This window comes from Myodes glareolus, chromosome 9 (assembly GCF_982192425.1).
Source record: "Myodes glareolus chromosome 9, mMyoGla1.1, whole genome shotgun sequence".
NCBI classification, from domain to species: Eukaryota; Metazoa; Chordata; class Mammalia; order Rodentia; family Cricetidae; genus Myodes; species Myodes glareolus.
In genome coordinates, this window is record NC_142034.1 from 66,472,403 (window position 1) to 66,494,136 (window position 21,734).

The 21,734-nt window shown below is 46.4% G+C and overlaps 1 protein-coding gene across 3 annotated transcripts; it reads right to left on the reverse strand.

The window, feature by feature from the left end:
• Window positions 1–758: 758 nt before the first annotated feature.
• Cnot8 (CCR4-NOT transcription complex subunit 8) lies at window positions 759–15,279 on the reverse strand. 3 transcript variants are annotated; one of them, XM_048437768.3, is made up of 8 exons: window positions 15,043–15,279; window positions 13,314–13,381; window positions 10,034–10,249; window positions 8,059–8,252; window positions 6,277–6,438; window positions 4,735–4,879; window positions 3,673–3,783; window positions 759–1,973 (listed from the first exon to the last, which is right to left on the reverse strand). In XM_048437768.3, the coding sequence occupies exons 3-8, from the start codon at window positions 10,148–10,150 to the stop codon at window positions 1,824–1,826; spliced, it is 879 nt and encodes a 292-aa protein (XP_048293725.1). In that variant the 5' UTR covers window positions 10,151–10,249; window positions 13,314–13,381; window positions 15,043–15,279; the 3' UTR covers window positions 759–1,823. The 3 variants fall into 3 exon arrangements, with proteins under 3 accessions (XP_048293725.1, XP_048293723.1, XP_048293724.1); XM_048437766.3 differs by lacking the exon at window positions 13,314–13,381; XM_048437767.3 differs by lacking the exon at window positions 13,314–13,381 and having other exon boundaries at window positions 10,034–10,254.
• Window positions 15,280–21,734: the final 6,455 nt, after the last annotated feature.

Sequence of the window (21,734 nt, forward strand, 5' to 3'; positions counted from 1 at the left end):
TTAAGTAGATACTTAGTGAAAGCTCATTGGCTGAATAAGCTAAGAAACTAGTAATTTGCAAACACAGGGCTCTTCATTCCCTCCCCCCACACACACACCGCTAGTACCTCCTCCACCAGAGGACACCCCCCTTCATTCAGCCCTGAGCTCACATGACAGCTCTCGTGGCTGTCCTCTAGCAGCACCTCTTGTATGTAGTGCCAGGTCCACTTTTCATCTTGGCAGTCTTAGTCTGTCCTCGGAGAAAAGCGGAATTCTTTGAATGTTCCCGTCCCTTTCTAAGACCCAGTAGCACGCCAGAGCACTGTTACTGAGAGCCACTCTGCTGCCTTCACCAGAGACCTCACAGGTATCTTAGTGCAAACCCACCAGCACAAGTTCTAGATCTGTTGGGTACAGTGGTGCAAACCAACTCGCTATTCAGGCAGATGGCTCGAAGATCAGGGCCAGCCTATGTAACACAAGACCCTGACTAGAAGGACCCCAATACCTGACTATCTACCTTTTTGTGCCAATAGAAAAGTCTGGAAAAAAACTAACTTAAGTCTTAAGTTCGAGGTGTCCTGCAGAATTCCCTTGAGCCTAACCCACTATTTATGAGTGGCCAGGGAGAATACAATTAAAACTATTCTGTCCTAGTAAGGCCCAACAGCCAGTAAGGCCCTCAATGAGACCTTCCTTCCAAGGCTGATTGGTTCTGAGGTACACCAATCCTGTCACAGATACCAGTTCCTAGCTACCAAAGACCACACCTCATGCCAGTGGTTAAAAAGCAATCTTTATTTTACAAAATTAAAAACATAAATAATATTTACAAGCATCTTAAATACCAGCTTTAATACTTGACATTTTGTAATCATTTCAAATTCAGTTTTCCACAGCTTTTAAAATGGAAGCCCACTGCTTCGATGAGCTGCTGCCATCTATCTCTGCCTCCCAAAGAAGTTTCTGCTTTCTCAAAATTGTACTTTCTATAGCTATTTAAAAGCCAGTGTGCTCCTAAATGCCTAACCTTGAAAAAATCATTGGCTTCTGAGCACAGCTGTGGGGATGGTTCTACAGGTCTGGGGTGAATTCCCTTGCTGCCCTGCTCACAAGTGATTCCTGTGACATTCCAGAGCTCAGCTTTACCACCTCTTGACAGCTCAGACTTGCTATTTCCATTTATAAATAAATAAATGGAAGCTAAGAACACAGCTGATTGAGATCACTCTGCTGAGAACAAAACAGACTTGGAGCATGACCTCGTCTAGGGCAGTTCATCTGGAAAGGTGACTGGGGAGACTCGGGTGTCACCTTACCACCACAAAAATGAGACTCTGAACTCTGCAGATTTCAGCAGAGCAGTCATTCACTGTCAGGACTGCTCTGTCCTGGAGATGTACTGACAAAGGCAGGGCAGCCTGCTGGTGCAGCCCTACTTCTCAAGAACATACGCCATGTTCCCTGGCAGCCTCAGCTCATCTGAGAATCTTCATCAGAGCAGCAAAGCCAAAAGAAAAAGAATGACAACACTTAAGAGTCTTATACATTTTACTGGTTTGTTTCAGACATCCTGGAGGTTTAAAAAGGTGTCCATGGAACCATGGATGCTGGTGGCAGGAGGCAGCAGAGGGGCGTGGGCATGAGGACAAGGAAGACTTGTTTACAAATTCAGAGCAAACCCCCTTCTGGATCTAAAATAAAGGCATCTTTAAACAGAAACCCAAAGTCTCTGCTCGGAGCAGATGCAGGTCAGTGGCTGGGGCAGATGGCACAGGCAGCATGGTGCACGTGCTATCACTGCTGGGGCGGTTGGCACAGGCAGCACAGTGCACGTGCTATCACTGCTGCATGGTGTTGATCATGGCCAGGATGCTCATCTTCTCCTGGGCAGAGTCCACATCCTCATTCTGCTTCTGAGCCACTCCCGTGCCCAGGCCATAGAGGCGCCCACAGTACTTGGCATCATCAATACTGTCCTCAAAGAATAGCTGCAGAACAGGACAGAACTAGCTGAAAATGGGGCCAGGAGTCATGCTACCTCCCAGCTTCTTATGCCCTGACACTCAACAGACTGGACACTAACTCAGCAATGACACCAAACATCTGCATAGGCTCTTCCTGCTCCTTTCTCTACATTGGGGCTCTGCTTCCAAAACAGACTTGGCATTCCTATGATTTGTCACTGCTGGGAACCCTGGGCTGCTGCCAGACAAGGCAGTGATTAAGAACTCAGGCTTGCCAAGTCATTTCAACTCCATTTCATTCATGGTTCCTTATATATAAAAGTCTTGAAAGCCAGGTGAAGTGGCACACATGTAAGCCTAGCACCTGAGAGCTGAGGCAGAAAGTGACTGTTTTAGGAGATCATGGACAATGAGCATTGAATAAGCAGCTCAACCTTAGTATCACTGAGCAGAAACTGTCAAGTCCAATCACAAAATGTTGAGCACAGCCTGGCCAGAAGAACCACCTCTGCTAAGTATAACAGACATCTCCTAGGCAGCTGGCAACCACCGACCTAATACACTTGTTACTCTTTAGATGTACTATGTTCCTAGAAGTCCTTGTGTTGAAGGCTTAGCACCAATTTGTAGGGTTACTAGGAAATGGCAAAAACCTTACGGTGAAACTGAGTGGGGGTAAGTGAAGTTGTCAGGACCTCCCATACTCAGCCTCTTCTCTGTTCCCAAGTCACCAGAAGATGAACAGACTTCCTGTTAGCTCTAGCTCACCAAAGCAGACAGAGCCAGCCAACCAGTAGCTAAAATCTCTCAAGTTGTAAACCAAAGTAAAATAGTCCTTTGAAGTTGATGGCCTCAGGTATTTTGTCAAAGCCACAGTAAAGTAGTAATGAGTAAACTGAACTCATTAATAGGGTTAAAAGCAGCAAAAAAGAAATATAATGCCGAGTGGTGGTGGCACACACCTTTAATCCCAGCACTTGGGAGGCAGAGGCAGGTGGAGCTCTGTGAGTTCGAGGCCAGCCTGGTCTACAAGAACTAGTTCTAGGATAAACTCTAAAGCTACAGAGAAACCCTGTCTCAAAAAACCAAAAAGAAAGAAAGAAGGAAGGAAGGACGGACGGACGGACACATACTAACCAGGCATGGCAGCTCACAGCTGTAATCACAGACTTTAGGAGACTGAGGCAAGGGGATAGCCATGGGTTCAAAGACAGGCATAAACCTTTAATCCCAGCACTCAAGAGGCAGAACAGTTAGATCTCTGTATAAGAGTTTAAATCCACCCAGGGCTACACAATGAGACAGGATAACCAAAAACAATAAAAGAAAAATGCCAACAAAGTTGTAATTTTTTTCCTTGAGACAGGGTTTCTCTGTGTATCCCTGGCTGTACTGGAACTCACTCTGTAGACCAGGCTGTCCTTGAACTCAAGAGATCCACCTGCCTCTGCTTCCTAAGCACTAGCTGTGATTAAAGGCGTGCATCACAACTGCCCAGCTTTCACTGTAATTTTTCAAAGCATGTTCTTTTTCTTCAAACATTTTAAAAGTTAAAGAGTAGATAAATAAACTGCAAGTGAAAGTTATTCTTCATTAGAGAAATAATCCTTGGTCCAAGTAGGTAGACTAACAAATAAGATTCCTTCTGTAAAAAGCAGAAGATAAAGGAGAAGCTGCCTGGAAACTCAGGCCCCGCACTCAGGGGCTTCCACTGGAGCATTACCTCTTTCATCCTGAAGAAAGCCATCCCTGTCAGCAAGGAGTCTGAGCCTGCTTGGTGCTGCCTTCCAATCCTCTGCAGATCCAGCTGGTCAGCTACCTCCTGAAGACCTCCCTAGAGCACAGAAAGCAGAGACATCACACCAACACTCTTCTCCTGGACTCAAGTTAGTCTACTCAAGAGTCCAGTTAGCGGTTGAACAGGCCTCAGTAGCTGTTTTTAGATCTTCACTCTCTTCTTCCCAAACAAAACACATGAATGTGCATGAAGAGATGAGATTTTCCCAAGTCAGTTCTCTCCTATCACACAGGCCGCAGACATCAAACTCAGGTCCACCAGGTTGGCAGAGACACCTTCACCCACTGAGGTATCCCACAGGCCCAACCTCTTCAACTGTTTTGTTTTTTTGTTTTTTTGGAGACAGGGTTTCTCTGTGTAGCCCTGGCTTTCTTAGAACTCTGTAGACCAGGCTGGCCTCGAATTCATAGAGATCAGCCTGCCTCTGCCTTACGAATGCTGGGATTCAAGGGGCACACCACCACTGTCTGGCCTTTTTGAACTTATGGGCTAGAGAGATGGCTCAGCAGTTAGGAGCACTGGTTGCACTTCAAGAGGTCCTGAATTCAGTTCCCAGCAACCATATGGTGGCTCACAACCATCAGTTATGAGATCTGGCACCGTCTTCTGGCCTGTAGGCAGACATACAGACAGAACACTATACATAGTAAATAAATAAATCTTAAAACCCCTCAAAGAATGTGAGACAGTGTAGGAAGACTGTCTTAACATACTGCACATGGCTTCCTGTCACCAACGACTTTGAGGTTCTCAGACCTAAGAGGAAAGCAGCCAGACTCAAGATGCAAGAAATAGGGCTCTTTTGGTGCCAAGTTCCAACAAAGGCAGCTACAGAGGAAGTCCTGCGCCACTCAGCTCAATCAGCACCCTCTTTAGAGAAGTATGGCAGGTCTCAAAAAAAAAAAGCTGAATATAACAGTAAAGCAAGACATGTCGAGTTTAAGGTTTGCTTGTTTTATTACAAATACTAAGAATGTTGTTTATTACCTTAAGATTTTTGCAGCTTTTCATCAGGTATTTCACATCATAAATAGATGGGAAGAAAAGATTCAAGATGTGGAAAAACTCATGTTCTTCTTCTGGCAATCGAGAATCTGTAAGCAACTTTACCATGTAGCCAAAGTCATAACCACTGAGGGAAGAAGGAAGCAGGGGTCAGAAAGCAGCTCCAGCCCAGCCTGAGACCACCTGAGGCTGGGGGCTTGATTAATCTCAACTTCCCATTCAGTAAGTACCTAGGGCAAGCTACTATGGGAAGTAAACAAGAGCCTGAGAGTTTGTGTGAAATTCAATTCATCAAAACTCAAAAGTAAGGCTTTAGGGGCCATAGAGAAGGATCAGCTAAAAGTAATCATGAGGATCACAGTTCAAATCCTAGCACCCGTATCAGATAACTCACAAATTCCTATAAATTAAGCTCCAAAGGGTCAAACCACACACACACACACACACACACACACACACACACACACACACAACCTTTAAAAACAAAAAACCGGAACTGGAGAGATGGCTCAGTGATCAAGAGCATTGCTTGCTCTTCTGTGTTCAATTCCCAGCAACCGCATGGTGGCTCACAACCATCTGTAATGAGATCTGGTGCCCTCTTCTGGCCTGCAGGCCTACATGCAGACAGAATACTGAGAATACCATATACATAATTAATAAATAAATAAGCAAGCCAGTCAGCCACTGGGGCGGTGGTGGCATACAGACCTCTATGAGTACCAGGCCAGCCTGATCTACAGAGTGAGTTCCAGGACAGGCTCCAAAGCTACAGAAAAACCCTGTCTCCAAGAGTATTGAAAGAATATCTGGGGGCTGGAGAGATGGCTCAGTGGTTAAGAGCATTGCCTGCTCTTCCAAAGGTCCTGAGTTCAATTCCCAGTCAACCACATGGTGGCTCACAACCATCTGTAATAGGGTCTGGTGCCCTCTTCTGGCCTGAGGGCATACACACAGAAAGAATATTGTATACATAATAAATAAATAAATATTTAAAAAAAAATCTGCCATTTGAAGACGTTAGGAAGGACAATCTACAGCCGGAGAGACAGCTCAGGGGGCAAAGCGCCAGACTGCTCCGCCCGAGGACCCAAGTTCGGTTCCCGGCCCAGCACCGCATGTAGTTCTGTGACCGTCAGTCAGCGCCACCTGGCCGCCTGCAGAACGACCCACACACAACCTCCCACCGTCCACCATAGATCCGGGTAGAGTAGTAGGCAAAAAAAAAATATATATATATATAGATATATATATACACCAGGCTGAAAACAGCTAAGCACACAGCACACTCCATCCACCTGGAATACATCACGGAAGGATATGTGAAGCAAACCATGTGTCTGGCTCCAATGGTCCCTAAACACTGGACACATGTGCACCGGCACCACCTCCAGCTTCGCACTGCTGCTGCCAAAGAGCCAGTACGACTCCAATCCTCAAGAATTCAGTTCCTCTCCAATCCAGCCAAAGTCAGCAGGCAGACACAGTGAAAGAAGAGACAGGCCATGGTGCCCAGGGACTGACCTGTGAAATGAAAGCCACTTGACGTTGTCACAGAGAACCACTCCTGACGTCATCAGCAGCTCTGCGAAGTGCAGTGTGTCAATCCCTTCCTCCTCGTGCTTCTGGAACTGCAGCCCTGAGTTTGCAAGGAGGTCTATGGAATCCTGGGAGTACATATCCTCTCTGAAAAACAAGGTGTCAGTGTGAGCTGGTCGGTAATGAGACAGAAGTAGGGCAAATATCACCACCAGATTATAATTTGGAAACACAGCATCCCCGAAGCACTCCACAAACCAACATACATATTTCCTACAGAGGATTTACATCCTCTCTTTGAATTTTTTTTTTTTTTAATGAATGAATGAGAGTTGTAAGTCACCATGTGAGTGTTAGGTATCAAGTTCAGGTCTTCTGGAGGGTAGCCAGTGCCTTAACCATTGAGCTACCCTTCCAGCTCATTTTTTTGTCTTTGTTTTCAATCTTTTTTTTAAAGTTTTTATTTATTATGTATATAATATTCTGTCTGTGTATATGTCTGCAGGCCAGAAGAGGGCACCAGACCTCATTACAGATGGTTGTGAGCCACCATGTGGTTGCTGGGAATTGAACTCAGGACCTTTGGAAGAGCAGGCAATGCTCTTAATCACTGAGCCATCTCTCCAGCCCTGTTTTCAATCTTTTTAAAAGATTTATTTATTTTACATATATGGGTAGGTTTTTTTGGTTTTTTTGGTTTGGTTTGTTTTTTTGAGATAGGGTTTCTCTGTGTAGTAGTCCTGGTTGTCCTGGAACTAGTTCTTGTAGAGCAGGCTGGCCTCGAACTCGAGTGCTGGGATTAAAGGCATGTGCCACCATCACCTGGCCGTATATGGGTGTTTTAACTACATGTATGTTCGCATACCAGAAGAGGGCATTCAAACCCCCATTATAGACAGTTGCCATGTGGGGCAAAGGCCAAGCTTTCATAATAAGGACCAAAATCAGTCTAACAAGAAAGACTGGCTATAATCTATTCAGATCTTTTGCCAGCTTTTTTTTGTTTTAAGGTAGGGAATTTGAGACAAGTTCCATCTATGTAGCCCTGGTTGTCCTGGAACTGATTATATAGACCAGGCTGCTGGCCTTGAACCCACAGAGACCTGCCTGCCTCTGCCTCCTGAGTGCTGGGATTAAAGGTGTGCACCACAACAGCCTACCTTTTGCCAATTTCTAACTGGGTTGTCTCTCTCCTGTGGTACTGAGGAATAAACCCCTGGGCCTCAAATACACTATTTGAGTACTATTCCACTGAGCTACACAACAGCCTGGAATTTTTTTTTTTAGGCTAAATTGCACCAAGGAAAACCAAGCTTTCCAGACATTGTGGTTTAGTCCCAGCACCCTCGGGACAGAGGCAGACAGATTTCTGCAGGTTTGAGCCCAACCTAGTCTACAGATCCAAGGCTACATAGAGATCCTGTCTTTAAAAAAAAAAAAAAAAAAAAGGAAAATGCCTTTTCTTAACTGTTCTAACACCTATGTATATTGAATGAAATAAAAATATAATTAATGAATTAATGTGTGGTAACACACACCTTTAATCCCAGCATTCTGGAGACAGAGACTGGTGGATTTCTGAGTTCAAGATCAGCCTGGTCTACATAGCAAGTTCCAGGACAGCCAGAGATACATAAAAGACCCTCTCCCCCCACCCCAAAAAAAAAGGAAAATAAAGCTTTGATAAGTAAAACCTATGGCAATCAATTCAGTCCACTCAAATACAGCCATCTAAGAATAAGACCAAGGGGTCTCTTAGACACTTACGTCAAGTTGAACTTGAAGTTGAACTGCCATGTGTTGATTCCAGAAGGGTACTCCCCTTTCTCATTTGTGAATGTAAGGCCCAGCTGAATGATTTTTAGAAGGTCAACATTACACCGCAAAAGCTGATACTGGTAATCTATGGAGCTTCGAAATTCACCAATCGGTCGTACCACAACACCTGGAAACTCTGTGTCCTAGGAACAAAAGCCTCTCACCAGTGAGTCTCACCAAAGTGGTTGCTGGACTAGCAACTCATGAGCAAAATTGCTCTTCATTTTATAAAAGCCCCAAGATAAGCCCCCAAGGTCTGGAATACAACAGGACCTGGGACAGGTGACTTGGAAACTGAAGGGAAATGGGAAGTCAGGTTGGACCTTTTTTTAAAAAAAAAAAAAAAAAAATTTTATTTCATGTGCATTGGTGTTTTGCCTGTATATATGTCTATGTGAGGATGCTGGATTCCCTGGACTTGGAGTTTCAGACAGTTGTGAGCTGTCACGTAGGTGCAAGGAATTAAATGAGTCCTCTGGAAGAGCAACAAGCACTCTCAACTGTTGAGCCATCCCTTCAAAGGAGTTTATCTACCTGTCTGTCTGTCTGTCTGTCTGTCTGTTTGTCTATCTATCTATCCATCTATCTACTTACCTATCTGTCTGTCTATCTACTTATCTATCTGTCTATCTATCGATCTATCATCTATCTATCTATCTATCTACCTATTTATCTATCTATGTGCATTGCTGTTTTGCACTAGGTTTTGGGTCCCTGGAATTGGAGTTACAGTTGTGAGCTGCCATATGGGTGCTAAGAATTGAACCTGGGTCCTCTGGAAGAACATTCAGTGCTCTTAACCACTGAGCCATCTCTCCAGCTAAGAGTATCTAATATGAGTTAAATACAAATACAGCCAAGTTGGATATGATGGCTCACAGGTCCTTTGCTCCTTCACATTAGCTTCTTTGTGTGACTTGGGAGAGAGCAGCATGGCTGCTGGCCTGCTATTCAGAGCTCTCATCAAGGACAAATGCAGCCTTTCTTTTTCTTGAGTGACTATCTCATTGCCATGTATATAAAACTTTTCCCTTATAAAGCCCAGACTGACCTAAACTTGCTGGCTGTGAACCCCTGATCTCCATCCCAAGTGTTGGCATTACAGGATCTTAATCTGTTGGGAGAGCTGGTAAGGCTAGCGCTTCTCACAGAGTAGTGAAAGCAGGGTTTGTAGTCAGACAGTGGCAAGCAGCAAGCCTGGACTGGAACAGAGCCCCTGCTTGCTCAGGGGCTGGTTCAAGACAAGCCTTGCCTTACAGAGGTCAGGCATCAAAGTAAGCAACAGAGTACACACACCTCTTTCCACTTTACCCGGAAATGCCAGATCTGGAATTTGCTATCTCCTGACTTTTGAGTGCAAACAAGAAAATATCTAAATATTTTGAAAACAGAAGCCAGGCATGTTAGCACACGCCGGTAATCCCAGCACTTGGGAGATAGAGGCAGAAGGATCAGGAAGTCAAGTCATCTTCCTGATATATAGCAAGTTCAAGAGGAGCCTGTGTTACATGAAACCATGTCTCCAAATTCAATTAATAAATACCACACGGCCAAATCACATGTGTGAAGAGATACACCTAAGAGGCTGAGGTAGGTCAGATGCTAGAGCACTTGTCCAGCATCACACATACAGTGGGCACAATGGCACAGACCTATAACCTCAGCTAAGAAGGCAGAAGCAGGAAGATCAGCACAGGTTCATTTCAAGGCCTGCCTGGGCTACCTAGGGAGCGCGGGGCTGGTCAGAGCTACCTATCCAGATCCTAAAATAAACAAAAATAAAAATATAAAAAGACTTTCAAACAGGAACGTTACAAAAACTTTATCAGACAATGTGGCCTCCTCAGAGACACTGGCTACCTTGAATGACAGAAGAAATGTGTATTTCCATCAGTCTAACCTTTGGGGGTAAGAACCTACTCACCATGGCGATATAGCTGTAGCTGAGAACAATCTCTCGGATCTTCCGCATCTCTTCCTCTAGATTGCTGGCCCACACCTCACAGATGACCTGGCTGTTTTCCACAAGTGCCGCAGGCATCCTGAAGGCACCTCAGGAGCCACTGTGCATTAACTACGCAAGTGAATACGCCTCCTCCCGCTGGATTCGCTGGATTTGATCGTCCACACTGGGTCCAATCTAGACTTAAAGATTTTGAAATCATGTAAGTTTATATATGGACTAAGTTGTCAATAAAACAAACATCAAAATTGTATTTTAGACAGATACAGACATATGATACTAATGCTCAGGAGGCCAAGGCAGAAGGATGGGGAGTTTAAGACCAGTGTGACCTACCTACTGAGTCCATTCAAGGTCAGCCAGGGCTACCTAGCAAGACCCTGTGTCAACAAACACAAGGGGCTGTGGCAGCCCACACCTTTAATTGCAGAATTTGGGAGAGAGAGGCAGAGTTCGAGGCCAGCCTGGACTCCAGAAGGGTTCCAGGACAGCCAAGGCTGTTACACAAAGCCTATCTGGAAAACATGCCCCACCCACCAGAAAAAGACAAAAAACAAACACACAAACCTGAGTTTTGCCCTAACTTCATTAACACAATCAGTACATTCAGCCTCCACTAAGGTTGTTCTCTCTCAATACAAAGAAAAGCCCTACTTGTTAACCTGAACCCATAACAATGACATTAAAAATGTCATGCAGGGTTATGTTGGCACACATCTTTAATCCCAGCACTTAGGTGGCAGAAGCAGGTGGTTCTATGTGAATTCAAGGCCAGCCTGGTCTACAAAGTGAGCTCCAGGACAGCCAGAGTTGTTACACAGAAAAACCCTGTCTCAGGGGAAAAAACAAATGGGGGGGGGTTTACTAGGGTCTACACTATTTAGATATATTTTGTATGTACATGCATGTCTGCACCATGTGTGCGTGCAGCACACAAAGACCAGAAAGGGCATCAAATCCCTCAGAATTGTACTTAGAGATGGTTGTGAGGCACCATATATGGGTGCTAGGAACCAAACCTGGATCTTCCGCAAGACCAGCAAATGCTCTTGGCTGCCTAGCCATCTCCGCAGCCCTGTGAGGGCTACTTTTTAAGACATAAAGAAGCTAAGCACAAACTCCACTATAAGAACAGAGAGGTGGGACTGGAGAAATGGCTCAGCAGTTGAGCACTAGTTACTGCCGAGGATCCAGGTTCAGTTCCTAGGACCCAAATGGTAGTCTACATCCATCTATAATTCCAGTTCCAGGGAGTCTGATGCCCTCTTCTGGCCTCCAGAGGCACCAAAGAGACACATGGTAAACAGACATTCTGCAGGCAAAATTCATTCACATAAAGTAAAATAAAAAAGAAAGAAAGAAAGAAAGAAAGAAAGAAAGAAAGAAAGAAAGAAAGAAAGAAAGAAAGAACTGAAGGTGGCAAGTAAAAATAATTCAAACTGGAACTGACTAATGATGTATACCACATGACAGTATGAGCTCTGAATAACACTGCCACTACAGCAAATTAACACAGAGCTCGTGTTTCACAAAACCACCTCAGGCTTCATCAGGACGCCAAAACACACACATCCCATGACAAGGTACCCTGGCATTAACTTGGGAAGTTAAACACAAATTAGAGGCCAATGTAGTAATACAGGGAAATGCTGGGGTAGGGGGTACACAATGGCATAAGAGCTTCTTTTAAATATTCTTTAAGATTTATTTTTATTATTTTATTTGTCTGCATCTGTGCACCATATGTGTGCTTAGTGTCTGAGGAGGTGGTGAGCCTCTATGTCGTTTCTGGGAATTGAACCTGGGTCTTTCACAACAATAAGAAGTGCCCTTAACCACTGACCTAACTCTCTTGCCCAAAAAAAGCTTTCTTTTAATCCTAACCATTGTATGGATCCTCAACACAGTATGTTATGATGGGGTCCAGTGCACAAGGGCAAAACAATTCAGTAACAGTAAAGGAAATGGAGGGGTTTTAAAGACCAGAAAAAGGGAAATCTTTGTTTCTACCTCAGAGCTGACAGGTGCAGTAGAAACTCCAGAACAGAGCAAGGATCACCGGTCTGTTTTGTATTGTTTTGGTTTTTGTTTGTTTGTTTGTTTTTTGGGGGTTTTTTTGTTTTGTTTTGTTTTTGAGACAGGGTTTCCCTGTGTAGTCCTGGCTCTCCTGGATCTCACTCTATAGACCAGGCTGGGTGTCACTCCTGAACTTTTAAAAGATGTCTCCATGCCGGGCAGTGGTGGCGCACACCTTTAATCCCAGCACTCAGGAGGCAGAGGCAGGCAGATCTCTGAGTTAGAGGCCAGCCTGGTCTACAAGAGCTAGTTCCAGGACAGGCTCCAAAACTAGAGAAACCTTGTCTCGAAGAAAAAAAAAAGTGGTTCCATTAAAGTAAAAGGGACAAAAGCATAAAGAAACAAACTGCCTAAAGTTGTTTCAAGGGGAATTTGTTTCAGGATGTCACCCACTTCCAGAGCTACTGCTACATCACCTACTAAAGGAGGACCACACAGGAGCAGACACTGACAAAGACTCACAAGACATTCCTGCAGCAAACCTTTTCCTGGCAAATCTGTGAGAATATGAACAGCAGACTCCAGCCCCAAAAAGGCAGTGCTTTTCCTCTGATGAAGAACCAGGAGAAGAGTGCTAACCCATGCCTCAAGAAGCCAACCTGTGCTAAGGCACAGGAAGTTAAAGACCAGCCTTGGCTTTGGAGCCTGTCCTTCACAGAAAGAGCCACAGGGTTTCTAGGCATACACAAGGCACGTTTAACCAAGCAAGTTAACTTCCTGGGCATAATGGCTGCAGGGGAGATAAGAAACAGCGACCTAACACAGGCCAAGGTCTCCAATTTCCAGCCAGGAGCTCAGGCTCCAAGAAGCAGACTTCTCTTTTCAGCCTCTCCCTCACATCTTGGAGCAGAACGAGTCTATGCTTTCAAGTACAGTTATTAGTATAACAGCCTTACAGTAACCTCATTACTGAAGTTACTATCAAAAGAGCAATAATGGATTTCACAACTCAAAGAAAGACTGACATACTAATCTGGATACACTCAGAAATAAGATGGCAATCCTGCACTCAGGAGGCTGAGGAAAGAGGATAGCCACTAATTTGAGGCCAGCCAGGGATACAAAGGAAGACCCTGCTTTTATTTCAATCTATTTAGTTTCTTTGAGATAGGTTTCTCTATGTAGCCATGGCTGTGCTAAAACTCACTCTGTAGAACAGACTGACCTTGAACTCAGAGATCCACCTGCGGCTGCTAGAATTAAAGGCATGCACCACCACAGCTGGCTGAGACCCTGTTTTTAAAAGAAAACAAAACAAAACAGAGCAGCTTGGTGGTAAAGGCATTTCCTGCCAAGCCTAATAACTTAAGTTTGAGCCCCAGACTCACTCAATGAAAGAACTCAACCCTCAAGTTATCATGACTTGGCACATGTATACACACATTATTATTTGCAACATATAATAATATAATAACAATATAATAATAATAATAATATGCTTAAAGGAGAAGATATAATAACAATATAATAGCTTAGAAAAGAATGGGGCTGGAGTGATGGCTTAGCAGTTAAGAGCACTTGGGGCTCTTTCAGAAGACCAGAGTTTGGTTTGTAGCACTCATGTGGGTCGACTCGTAACCCTCTAGCTCCAGAGAATGTTGACACCTCTTCTGCCTACTTTTGACACCAACACACATGTGACATCCAAAAGACACACACTTAAATAAAATTAATCTCTAAAAAATTATCCTTCAAAATTCCTTGGGCGGCGGGTCAGAGGTTGAGTCTGCGTTTTTTTTATTATTATTAAAAAAAAGATTTTTTAAGAGATTTATTTTATGTGTATTTTGCCTGCATGCACTGATATATACACCATATGCATGCCTGGTGTGATGGATCCCCCTAACTGGAGTTACAGACAGCTGTGAGCAGCCATGTGGGTCCTGGGAATAGAACTCAGATCCTCTAGAGGAGCAGCCAGTGTTGTTAACCGCAGAGTCATCTCTTCAACCCAATCTGCATTCTTCTTTAAAATTTTGTTTTTCTTTCTTTTACTTCCGGGTATGTGGAAGGGGTGTTATGTGCATATGAGAGCAGTGCTGGCAGGGCCCAGAAGAGAGCATAGGATCCCCTGAAGCTACAGTTATAGATGACCCACTTCATGTGGGTGCTGAGCACCGAACCCCGTCCTCTGCATGAGCAGAATGCGCTTTTAACAGCTGAGCGATTTCTCCAGTCCCAACCCCTTTACATAATGTTAGAATCACTAAAACTTGATCCCCACACCAACTACGTCTGAAACTGCAAAAGGGGAAAAGTGTTCACATAAAGACAGACAGACAGACAGACAGACACACACACACACACACACACCTCCCTCCCTGTGCCCTGTGCAGGCTGCAGAGCAATCTGTTTAGACCGCGTTTAATTATCCAAAGTTCGGAGCAGAGGTCCCTGTGCATCCAGGTGAGCTAAGAAAGCCAGAAACATGCTCTCCCTGCCGGCAGTGCAGACCGTTCAGCTGAGTGTCTCCCGCTCGTCCGGTTCTGCTTTCGCCAGAACGTCTGGGAAACAATAAGCTTCACTTCCCTGTTTCAGAACACTAAACAAAGAACTCTGCCGTGCAAGACGAACGCAGGAGGAAGCAGCGGCCCGTTAGAAGAAATGGCAACAGGTCCCCTCCGGAGCGTTCCAGGCCACATCCCTGTACTCAGTCAGCGCCCCAAGCAGCTTGCTGGCTCTCCTAGGGTGGTCCTACCAGGCAAAGCTGCAGCGCCCCGAGGTCCCAGCAGGGCGGCCTCCAGCCTCCCCCACCACTCTGAAGGCCTCCAGGCTGGACTCCGGGGACCCGGAGCACCGTGGCCGCTGCGCCTCAGTATTCCCGTGTGTAGGATGGGTCGCCACAGAGGCACTTCCGCCCCACGCTCCTACTCTGAACAACCCAGCCCCCTTACCCTGGCAGGCTGCCCCGCCGAGCGCGGGCTGGCGGGCGAGTCCGGGCAGCAGCGGCCCTTGACCCAGAGTTCTCTTCCCTCTTGTCCCGGAGTTCTCTTCCCTCTTGCCCCGGATCCGCTCGAGGAACCCAGCGAGACAGTGAGACGCGAGCCCCGGCGCCCAGAAAGGCCGACGATGTGCACCAACCCAGAGGGCTGCGCCGCTCTACCCTTCGGCCCTCCCGACTCGCCTACTCTCCCGCGTCACTCCAGGCGGGCACGCGCCCCCCCCGGCCCCGCCCCGCCCCAAGTGCGCGCTCAGGCGACAGCGCCCCGCCTCTCTGCGCAGGCGCAGAATGAGGTGACTGGGCGGGGTCGGAGGACGCGTGCGCAGAATAAGGTGTGGCGTGCAGAAGCACCCGTCCGTGCCTAATCCTTTACGACCGCTGCTGGGCTTTGGGGTACCCTGAGTCGCGCCGCGGAGAGAGTCGGACTCTAAAGCTGGCTCCGAGGGCGTGGCCCCTCTGGGGGTGTCCAGACGCCGATTGTCGCGCCCTGGACTCCTCATTCACAGAACATCCACCCGTGGAACCCCTTCTGGAGACCATTAGCTGGGGTAGCACCACCAAACCTAGTCCTGAAGGAGGTCAGCTGAGCATGGCCTCCCAGGAGGCCTGACTGGAGCATTGCCATGGCAACCGGATGGCCTGTGCAGTGCAGCATTCAGGCCTGCGCAGTCGGCTCATAGCGCTGCGGGCAAGTGCAGAGCGCCCGGCAGCCACGAGTCTTGGAGACGATCAGAACCCTCCACGTACGGTCTTGCTGGGGACCGGGCTCTGCTGGCAGCGAGGCCAACTAGGATGTACCGTCACCTCGTGCTCTCCCAAGAGGCAAGAAGACTAAGGCCTCGCGGGAGCCCCGCGCCTTCCCCGGGAGGGACTGGGGAGCCTAATGTGGCACCATCGCTGGTGCTTCCTCTTCAAAGGGCTGTAGTTAAGCGTACAGCAGGTGTCCCCTTCTGACATCCCATCTCCTAGTCACTCTACCCTTATCATTTTAATTCCAAAATATGTCTTCCTGGCTAAATAAGAGCTGGCCTTTTAAACGGGATTGCCAAAATCTTATTTTCCAGAGAAGTGAAATCCCAGGGCCTGCCTTCGGAGTAGAAATGCCAAGGGCAGTACTGAGCCCAAGCCTTCGCTTCCTCTCCCCTCCAGATCTGTAAAATAGAGACAGGGCTTTCAAAGTTGTGATGAGGATGAAAATTTAAGAGCATCAACAGTGGCACCACAGAGAGGTGTGAGCAGCTAGTAACTGTAGCTGCCGTGGATTCTCTCTGCAACAATGTTGATGGCATTTGCTGCACGGCCAGCCTTGTTTGAGGTGTCGGCTTGTCTAGAAGCCTAGACATTGCCTTCCCTCAGTCAGTTCACGGGCAGTGTGGTCTGCTCTCTGTTCACCTGCCTGTAATTAGATTCAGGAAAGGGTGGACCTATCGTGTTCTGTTCACCTACTTGTAATTAGATTCAGGAAGGGGTGGCCCTATCATGTGCCTAGTCATGTGAGGAGAACCTTTGAAATTCTTGGAATTTTGTTTTTCTTGCCACCAAGCGGCCTGGTGTGCACTGAAAGTGATCAACAGGAAACACCTGGTCCCCGTCCCGTCCCGTGTCCCCCCCCACACACACACACACACCGTTCACCTAGAGCTTCTCACAGAACAGGATTGTATTTCAGGAGGCAGTGGAATAAACTTTCTCTACACTTTAAACAATGGCTTTCAAACTGCAAACGAGAGAAAGTAAGGTTTAAACATACTTCAACTGGAAAGCAGAGTTTTGAAAATACAGAGAAACAGTGGTTATAACATGTTTTTTTGTTTGTTTGTTTTTGTTTTTTTGAGACAGGATTTCTCTGTAGCTTTGGAATCTGTCCTGGAACATGCTCTGTAGACCACACTGGCCTCGAATTTCACAGGGATTCGCCTGCCTCTGCCTCCTGAGTGCTGGGATTAACCACCACTAACATGGATGTTCTTAAGAGCAGATGATAGCTCTCCATGGCCAGCCTGGCCTCCTGTTACCCCTGTTCTAAACAAAGATATGCACTTCTAAAAAAATGTACACTATGTGTAAGAAAATAAGATCTAAAATACATTTGAGCTTGAAGTACTTTGAATATAAACTAACACCCCCAGGTTAGTACTTAGTTTCTGTGCCCACATTTATAAAACCTGACATGCTATAAGCCTATGGGTTGCTTTTCGCCCCTCTGAGTTGTCACTCAAGGTCTGTCACTTTATATTAACCTGCCCTTCATTACAGCCAGTACCTAGAAACTGGTTTTGGCCACAAGGTAGCTAAAGAGTGGGTTAAGGAAGCAACAGTTTGCCGACTGGAGGTGGTGCACGTCTTTAATTCCAGCACTCGGGAGGCAGAGGCAGGTAAATCTCTGAGCTCTAGGCCAGCCTGGTCTACAGAATGAGTTCCAGGACAACCAGAACTACACAGAGAAACCTTGTCTCAAAAAACAAATGGACACAAGAAGTGGTAGTTTATGCCTATGATCCCAGAACGTGAGAAGCTGAGGCTGGAGGATCGCCAAACGTTCTAGGCCAGCCAGGGCTATATGGGAGATATTGTCTTGAAAATAAATAAATAAATAAATAAATGTTTTAAGTAAAACATTTTAAGTAAAAAGAGGTTAAAGATCAGTGAGCTCACTCAGTGGACAAAACCCTGCCAGGCCTGGAGTCTCATCCCCAGGACCCACATTCTTACCCTCACATATGATCCACGTGTACACACACGAATAAATGTCACCGTTAAAAGCAGTTAAAATTCTGGCACCTACCTTCACTTAGCATCTGTCTCCTTCATTGTAAATTTGGGTCAGACTCCTATATAACTGTACTTAGGCATGTTTCTAATTCCAGAAGTGTCTGCCCTAGACAAAGACCAGCCAGACCACACCTCACCCAACCTGCCTCATCACAAAGGCCTCTCCTCTAGAGAAGGCCCAACCACACACACCAAGCCTGCCTGCATCACTGCAGCCTTCCCCAGACCCAGTCCTCTGTTTAAACCTGAAGCTCTGGTCAGTGCCCTCAAAGACAGGAGAAATTTTTACCTCCCACATTCCAAATGGCTGTTTGGTTAAACTCCCTTTCTGCCTCTAGATACAGGCCATGTTTCATTCTAAGTGTTTGAGCATTTCAGTTTGTAGCCAACAAAAAAAAAAAAAAAAAAAAAAAAAACAACCTGCTGTGTAAAGATTGCAGGTTTCTGTGTAGAGAAGGCAGAGCCAGGCCCTCACCAGCGAACACCCTGTCCTGAGCCAGCTCCAGTGCACTCCTCGAAACCTGTATTAAATCTGTTTTATTTAGCTGTATTAGATTTCCCTTTCCCTTAGAATCTACTAAAGTCACATTTCAAATCTCCTTAGACTACTCAGAGACCTTTAACCTTCAAAACACCTGGCATTAGATATGGAAATGCAGTCCCATAATCTCAGCACTCAGGAAGCGGAGGCAACAGAATTGGCACAAGTTCAAGGCCAGTCTAGGCTGCGTAGTAAGACTCTCTACCTCAAAAGAACCAAGTTAATTTCAAAAGTGTTCCAACCTATGCATCGTCTGATTTCACGGAAAGGAAGAGATGCTTAGCTTGACTGAGGGGCTTGCCTCCCGGAGGCCTCTGACCCCTCAGCCAGGACGAAGGGCTCATCCAGGAGGCTTTGCTGTGATTGTGGATCCCTGCTGGCACTGGTGAATGAAACAGAGACCGATGAACAAGTAAACAAGCATTCAAGAACCGGAGTGTACGGCACACACCTGTAATGTCAACACGTGGGAGGCAGAGGCAGGAGGATCTCTGGGAGTTTGCAGCCAGCCTGGGGAACACAGCAAGTCCTGGGCCAGCCAGAGCTGCATAGAGGGTGGACCCTGTCTCAAAAGGGGGGGGGGGGTGAATATCAGCTACTGTGGTGGTGCACCTGTACCCTAGCACCCAGAAGGTTGAGGCAAGAGGCCACCTTTGGCTACATATTGATTTCTAGGCCAGCCTGAGCTTTATCAGACACTGTCTCCCCACCCTAACCCCCCAAAAATATATATGATTCTGAGAAACTATAATAGTTATCATGAAAGAGCCCACTGGATACACTGGGGCAGGGGGGGCGGGGCGGCGGGGGGGCATGCGCAGGGGGTCTCACAGGCAGGCAGGGAAGAAGGCCTCCCCGAGGAAGTGAAATTTAAACAGAGAGAAATGAGACGTTGGGCAAATACATTTCAAGCAGAGGCTAAAGATGGCTCTTTTGTGCCAAGGTAATGAAAGGCCAGATAGCTGCAGAGACGTGAGCCAGGAGACTGTAGAGGGCAAGAAGAGGCAGACCTGGGAGACTGAAGTCCTGGCATTCCCACTCAGCAGAAGAAGCTGATTTAGATTGAGGGACAAGGTTGTGAGATGGTCTCTCACAGCACAGGCTAACTTCAAATGTGAACTCCTGATCCTCCTGTCTGCATGCTGGACTTACAGGTGTGTCCCAGCATACTCGGCTTGGTTTGTTTTTTAGACGCGACTTGGATCTCTATAGATATAAAGACAGAAATAATGTGAATTCTACTAAACTTGGTCTAAATAGGTAGCTAGTTTTTCCCATAAGATGGTGGCCGAGATAGGTGGGTTCTGCGGACTGAGAATTAAGGGCACTGTGAAAATATTCACACTGCGAAGTAAATACGGCACAAAGAAGAAAGTTCGTCCTGGCCTACATAGAGCTGGGCCGATGGAAAGAGGCGAGTGAGAGGGAACCCTGCTTGCTAGACTCTTGCCACTCGAATGTCCCCTTGCCCTCCTTCGTGCACACAACAAACGTAGTCGCACATATTGTAGCCAAACCTTAAATTTTTTTTAATTTTTAAAATTTTTAAACTATGTGTATTTGTGTGTATGTCCCTGTGAATGCATGTTCCTGTAGAAGTGAGAGGTATTGAATCCCCTGGAGCAAGAGTTACAGGAAAGAACCGAGACGGTGCTGGAATTCAGGGCCTCTGTCATAGTAGGTGGGTACCCTATCCACTGAACTACACTGTCGGTGCCAGGACCCTGGCCATCTGGAACCATATCTGAGCAGTGCGCACAACAGGCTCATTATGTAGATAGCCAAAGAATGGAGGAAAGTATAGCAGTGTCTCTCAGAGATGAGGAAAACCCTGGACAAGTTGCACCCAACCGTGTAGTTAATTTTTAAGTGAGTGTTTTACTGAGCCCTGACTTTAATGCAACAAACCGGTCCAAGAAAAATATGACTAAGCCATGATCTTTTGTTGGCTAAATAATGTATGACACATCTGTGAGACAGCCTCACTGGGTGACCCTGGCTGCCTCCAGTGCTCAGTCTCCCTCCCTCTCCTGAATGCTGGGCTCACAAGCAAGCACCACTACACCCAGCAAGCACCATGACTCTTCAGGGGCCTACCAGGAAAACTCTCCGCGTTCAAATGTAAGAAATCAAGGTGTAATCCCAGCACTGGGGAAGGAAGAGGCCTGAGGACCAGGGTCAAGGTCAACCTTTACAGATGGAGTTCCAGGCCAGTCTGGGTTACCTGAGACCCCATCTCAAAAAAAAATTAATAAATAAACAGGGATGAAGAGATGGCTCAGCTTTTACTGCTTTTGCCAAGTTCAGTTCCAAACACCCCAATCAGGCAGCTACAACCGCCTATAACTCCAGCTCTCTGAAGGCCCCTTACCACATGTGTACCTTTCCACAAACAGACACGCACACATACACATAGTAAAAAAATGTTTTTTAAAGCAGTATTAAAATATAACCAAGGGGCTGGAGAGATGGCTCAGTGGTTAAGAGCACTGGTTGCTCTTCCAGAGGTCCTGAGTTCAATTCCCAGCAACCACATGGTGGCTCACGACCATTTGTAATGAGATCTGGCGCCCTCTTCTGGCGTGCGGACATACATAAAGGCAGAATGTTGTATACATAATAAATAAATAAATAATAAAATAAAATAAAGTAAAATATAACCAAGGACAGGGGAGTTTGCAGAGTCCAGGCCTAGCACGTGTGAGGCCATGTTCCACCTCAACTCCGCAGAAACCAACTCTGGCATCCGCCTATAATCTCACCACTATTGGTGGTCAGGAGAATTGGGAACTCTGAGTGAAAGCCCAGCCTGGCTACACAAGGACCTGTCCCTCAGAAAACCGGAATGGACTGGAGAGATGACTCAGTGATTAAGATGCTTGCTCTTCTCGAGGACCAGAATTTGGTTCCTAGCACCCACATGGAGTGACTGACAACTGTCTGTAACTCCAACACCAAGGAATCTGACACCCCTTCTGGACTCCAGGGCATTGCAGTCATGTGACACACACAGACAGTTTTAAAAATAAAATAGCCTGGCATTGTGGCACACACCTTAAATCCCAGACCTCAGAGGCAGAGGCAGGTAGATCTCTGTGAGCTTTTGGCCAGCTTGGTCTACGGAGTACATGCCACACCAGCTACTGGTACAGAGATGCATGGGAGAGGGGGACCAGAGAAGCCTCTTCAGAAAGTAGCCTTCAGGGCACTCTCCCAGCAAATACCAGACTCATGAATTTGGGAGAACTGATGGGAAGCTTCAGAACATAGAAACTACTTCAGCGTGGGGTATCTGACAAAGAGCAGAAGAGCCCGGTATTGAGAGCAGTGAG